Raw genomic sequence first — 6000 nt, forward strand, 5'->3', positions numbered from 1 at the left:
AAAACTCAAACTCCGTTTCTAGTATGAAGACAAACAAGGCCACAGTGAGCATGCCAAATAAATGTATGCTAGTAGTACTGACAAATTGAAATCAGTATCTCTTCTCTGATCTCCTTGAGTGATGACATTTTCTCTTGCAATTTAGGTATTAATACTATCCACAGAAATTGTAAATCTATAGGTCTGGGGTAGATGTCTTCAGGTGATTACAACTTCCAGCCAATTTTATGTGCCAAAAATATGCTTTATTACCAGCTCTCCTCAAAAACCACATACATACCAACAGGTGCTTCTACACATCAACTTACACATATTTCATCGTGGTTCTCCTCTGCTTAAAACTGCTAAATGGTTTGCCCAACAGAAAAAATACAATCATTTCAACATGAAAGGATCATCCGTAACCTGCAGTCTACCCACTCAAACTTGATTTTTCATCCTGCTGAATTAAATCATCTACTTCTCAGACACATCAAGGCATCAATTTCCATTATGCTCAAGCTGTTACCAACTGCAATGCCTAGAATGCCCTCCCCTCTTCAACACTTATCATTTAACACAAGTTAGGATCCAATTCTACAAGCTTCTCCCAACCTTCACAAATAGGATGACAACTTCCTTTAGTTATCTTAACTGTAACTTGAATATATTGCTAACATGGTAGGTATCATTTTACTGCAATGTCTCTCTCTCCTTACTCGAGTACAAGTTTCTAGAGGTCAGAAAAATGTCTTATTTACATAGGCTTATCTTCAGTGCCTTGCAATCTACCTAATAGGTATATTTTAAGAGGGAGAAAGAAGTCCCTAGACACATTATAAAGTATAATCAAAAACACAAGGGAAAAGGAATCTGCTTTTAAAAACACAATAAATGACTGCTAGAACCTATATAAATATTATACAAATTGGTTACTTAATGGATTGTAGGCTCTGTGGTTGTTTGTAATATCCATTTCTCCTTCCCAGTGAAAGGCTTTCAGTCTTTCTTCCAAAATCCTCAAAAAAAAAAAATTAATTTTTGCCAATTGCAAAGAAGGCTGGTAGCTCTGTCTCACCTTTGCTTTTGCTGCTCACCAACATATTCCAATTAGAAGATCACTGATCTAAATTAAGTACTTTCTGGAAAGGTTAACTAGGTTTATAACAATAACACACTTGAACACATGTTTTAGGCTTACTAAACTGGAAAGAGTTGACAGAATGTGTGATTTAGGTGATGAAAATTTCCCAACTGGGTAGAAAGTGATCTGAACCAAGATACAGTGGTAATCAGTGTTATTAAAGCAATTTTAAAGTCCTCTGGGCCAAATGGTTAAACCTTATATAAGCTAATCACCGAACCAGACCCTCAAGATATATATAGTCAGTTGTTACTCAAAATAGAAAATTATATGCTGTCCCTTACATCCTTATAAAATACAAGGATCTTTCAGAAATAGAACGCTGCAGAACAGATTCTGAAAGCATCTGCAGACTTCTTGCATGAGCAATCCTTAACAATCAACATCAAAATAATAGACTATCAAAGGTTTTAAGAATGGGCCACTGGGAATTCCCTGGCAGTCCAGTGGTTACTTCCATTGCAGGAGACACAGGTTCCATTCCTAGTCAGGGATTCCGCCCACAAGTAGCAAGGCAGGGCTCCCCGCACCCCCCCCCCAAAAAAAAGAATATGCCAGTCTCTTGGCCACCACCATGATTTTTCCCCTTACAGAATTCATAAGAAAAAGTCACCCTTATTCACATACTAAGATTTGGCTAAACTCCTCACAAAAAACAGATTCCTTAAAATTAAAGAAAAAAAGTGGGGAGGGGGGATAAAGGGAGTGAACTGAGTCCCAATTTCAAACTTGTCTGAGGAACTACAAAACTATTTCAGTAATTTTAAGGCAGGAGAAAGCTCATGCAAAATATTCTTCATGAAGATGAGAAAAACTGCATGTGCGATGAGAATGTTCAAAGAACCTGAATGGCCAAAGTCTCTAAAAGCATGAAAAAAAAAACTGGTTTGTTCTCTAGAATCAAGAGTGATTCCATGAGATTAAGTGGCTTGCAAACTGAGAAAACTGGTACCACTGAGACATGAAGTACCAGTTCCCCCCACCCCACAGAATTATAGTTATTTCCAAAGAAAATAAGTAATGGTGATAATAAATAATGGTTATCATTTACTAAGTGACTAGGTGCTGGCATATACACTTTGCATACATGAAGAAACTGGAAGTTAACTCATTTGCCTGTCAAGAAAGAGGGTTAGGACTCAGGTCCCCCTACTTTTAAGCTCAAGAATGCTCTTACAGACTGTGTTATACTGCCTCCTGCAGGTAATCAAAAGCTGCAGGGCAATGAAAAAAAAAAAGTTAACTTTGTGCATAAGAAGAAATAAGTCAGTTCTTGAACCTGTCACTCATGTATTAACTAGACAAAAAGATCCTATAGGTGGTACCTGGGGTCAATTACAAGGTAATACCCCCAAACTAAGCTTAGAATGAAAATAGAAATGATTAGGATCAGTTCAGAGTGGAAACATCCAAAATCCAATCAAGGGAACCAATAAATAGCCTTAGACAAACAGGAATGACTTACTAAATTGTATTATTCTCAGTCTAATGATATAATGTCCTAAGAGAAAGAAGTTGGTCTGCAGATTATATTGTAAAAAGGGAGTTTCAAGGGGGCAAAGGGTAAGGGAGGGATAATTCAGGGATTAAGTTTAGAAAAGGTTTTACCTAGGGATGAATTCCCTAATCCAGATATATGCCTAGGGGAGAGGAATACACCATGCTAAGTCTATCATAAGGTTATCCAACTAATTCCCTGTTCCTCTGATTTCAGGTTCACTAAGCAGCTAATTGTAATAATTTGCACTCCCATTCAGATCTACCTACACAGACTACACTGAAGAAGAGTAACTGATCCACTGAATTAAAAAAATTCAGTTTGATTGTCCTTTTAGATTTTTCTAAATAACCAACTCATCACTTAGAAAAGCATACTTTCATTTTCACAAGCCCTCCACTTCATCACACTACTTAACTTCAGGAATATATAACGCGTTGAAGCCTCTAGACTCCTCTTCTGTAAAATGGGAACAGAATAATTACTTGCCAAAATAACATCAAACACATCTGTGTTTGGCATACAGAAGACAAGTCTGGCACTCCAATGCCCAAGCTCACAAAGCTAGTAACTGCAGAAAGCTGAGATGTGAACCTAGATTTACTCCAAAACCTTTTTTTTCCTTCCTCCATTGCAACATTCCTTATAAAGGCTAGTCTCATTTTTAACCAAGAACTGTAAGACTTGGGACAATTTACTTAACCTTTCCGGGCCTTACATCTTTAAATGACCTTCCTTGTAGGGCTTAGGCAACTAAAAGTTGTGAAAAAACTGTTGCCATTGCCCCCCTCAGAAAAACAACCCTATGCCTTAACGTTAAAGTCTAAACTTCTGAGAAATTTCTGGGCTACGGGGTTATTAGACAGTGCCTAATTAACTCCACTAAAAGTGTTCTAAACAGCAAGATCACTCCAACACACAAAGAGACTAGTATCTGAAAGGTGACTTTCTGAAATCAATGCCTGGCTACCGATACAAAAGAATGAATTCCATCCACAACCACAGGTTGTCTTAGGAGGACTGATTAACATCTGCTTGGCTTGGAAAGAGATTATCAAAATGATAAGAATATTATCTTTGTCCAGAAATACTAAGACAAGATTTAAGAAGTACCATTTACCTGTTTTATAACTAAGAACTTATGGTTTTGGTAAATACATTCTCTACCAGTTCGAATCAACTAGTTGGTAGAAGTAACTTTACAGTCAACATTTCAAATATCCTAAGTTTAAAGTAAACTACATTTATATGAAAATTTTTTGAAAAAGGGGATTACAGAAAATCTCAGCACAGAAATCTGGAGAGAAGGAAGCAGTAAAAACTACCACAATTTACCAAAAGCATACCTTTGGAAAGAGAAGTTCAACAAAAACTTTAAGGAGATGAATTTAGTATAATCATTCACGAAGTCTTATCCAAATAGCTTCCTCTACATTTACATACTACTCTCATATTTCACATTACCCTGACATGATAAAAAGAATTTTCTCGGTTGGATGTTCTCCTAAAAGGAGTAGCGTCAAAGGTTAAGGAAAGAGTTTAATTCATTCTTCAAAAAGTTACCAGATTTGACTTCCAACAGCACGCTAAAAGACTACCAACATTAAAGCAGCTTTTCTAAAATCACAGCTAATAACATTGTAACCACAAAGCCAACCTTACAGGGTTAAAACCTTCAACCTCGCTTATTAAACTTTCCTTCTGATTCAATCTGACGGGCAAAGAAATCTGAGTCATGAAAAAAATTAAATGAAATTCAGCGCTACGATTAGAAAATTGTCATTCCTCCCCCTCCCCCCAACTCCCCCGGTTAACTTTTGAAAACTTATTCCCAGGCTTTCGAATCCCCCACGCCTAAGTTCCCGACACCTCTCTCCCAACAGGAACGATCTCTTCACCCAGGAGAGTGAGTTTTAGCTGATAAACCTTTCCCCCAAAGATCTGAAAAAGCAGGAGCAACATATATCGTACCTGGGCGTTGGCTTCGTGGAGTTTGTGCTCGGTAGAGACGTGGTGCCTCAGGAGGAGGGTTTTCTTGTAGTTGCGGGTCCCTCGCGAAAGCTCGTCGTGCCCCACTGCGGGCAGATCCCCGCTTCCTCCGTCCTCGGGGGGCTTTTGGCACCAGCCGCAAGACATAAGGCCAGTATCCTTGGAATAGCGCAGCCAGGGAAAATCTTTGAGCCAGGAGGTTTGGAAGGAGCAGTGGAGCTTCTGCATTAGGGACTTGGGCCGCGCGAGCGGGAAGTGCTGGACAGTCTCTCCTTCTCCAGCTCCCACACCGCTGCCCTCCGCTTCGTCCCCGCCATCGCCGCCCGACCGCCTGCTGCTGCTGCAGCTGCCTCCTTCCGCCCCGCTGCCGTCGCCCAGGCTCGCCCCCTCCTCTTCGTCCTCGGTGCTGTCGCTCAGGGACGCGCCGTCCGGCATCAACTCCTTCCCCTCCAGCGCGTCCAGCTCCAGTTCCACGGCCGCCGGCCCTCGCCCATTGAAATGCCTCAGGGGCCACGCCGAGGTCTCGGGGCGGCCGCGGCTACTGCCATTGTTGCCGAGCCCCCCGCCGCCGCCGCCGCCTCGAAAGGCCAGAGTCCGACGGTTCCTTTCCGCTAGCAGGGGGCCCCCGGCGCCACCGCCGCCCAGCGAGGTGGGGCCGCCCGCGTCTTGGGGGAGCAGCAACTCCTTGGTTTCCTCGGCGGCGGCGGCAGCCCCGGAGGAGGCCTCCAGGTCTTGGGGCTCCAGGCCCTCCAATTCCACTTCCTCGTCGGCCCCCCGCCCATTGAGCGGCTGCGGCGCTGGCGGCGGGGGCTGTCTTGGCTGGGGCTGCTGGGGCCAAGCCGAGGCCTCCCCGCCAACGTTATTGTTCGTGGAGCCGCCGCCGCTGCTGGCGGTGACCAACCCGCCTCCTCGGAACGCCAGCGTCCTGCGGTTCATTTCACTGAACGACATGGCGCGCGCCGCCGCCGCCGCCCGGTGCCCCGGCTCGCGCCCGGCCTCGGGCCGCGTCCCGCGCGCTCCCCGCCGCTCCCCCTCCGCTTCGCTCCCGCCCCCACCGCGGGCGTTCCGGTCTCGCGGGGCTCGGCCTCGCCCTCCCGCCCGGCCGCCCGGCTCGCGCTCGCTCCCCGGGGCTGCCTCACGCGTCCGCCGCCGCCGCCGCCGCCGCCCGCCGGGCCGCCGCCTCCGGCCGCCTCCTCGTCCTCCACCCCCGCCCCGCGGCGCTCCGGGCAGCGTCCCGCGCGGAGAAGGGGGGGGCGGGCGGCGGAGAGGTGAGCAGCGAGCCGGCGCGCGTGGGGCCTTCGAAGTTGAGAGGCGGAGTGCGGGGAGACCCTCCGCTGCCCCCTCTTTAAAGCCGCGCGCACACACCGACCCTCCAAACAAGATATCCTTC

The 6000-nt window shown here is 45.5% G+C and overlaps 1 protein-coding gene across 1 annotated transcript in view; it reads right to left on the bottom strand.

The window, feature by feature from the left end:
• Window positions 1–5684, bottom strand: part of ZBTB10 (zinc finger and BTB domain containing 10) — a 30408-nt gene extending 24724 nt beyond the window's left edge. The window contains exon 1 of the mRNA XM_025265204.2: window positions 4593–5684. Coding sequence (XP_025120989.2) covers window positions 4593–5561 — 969 coding nt within the window. The 5' untranslated portion in view covers window positions 5562–5684. The remainder of the gene's footprint in view (window positions 1–4592) is intronic.
• Between the last annotated feature and the right edge of the window lie 316 nt (window positions 5685–6000).

Source organism: Bubalus bubalis, chromosome 15 (genome assembly GCF_019923935.1).
Source record: "Bubalus bubalis isolate 160015118507 breed Murrah chromosome 15, NDDB_SH_1, whole genome shotgun sequence".
NCBI lineage: Eukaryota > Metazoa > Chordata > Mammalia > Artiodactyla > Bovidae > Bubalus > Bubalus bubalis.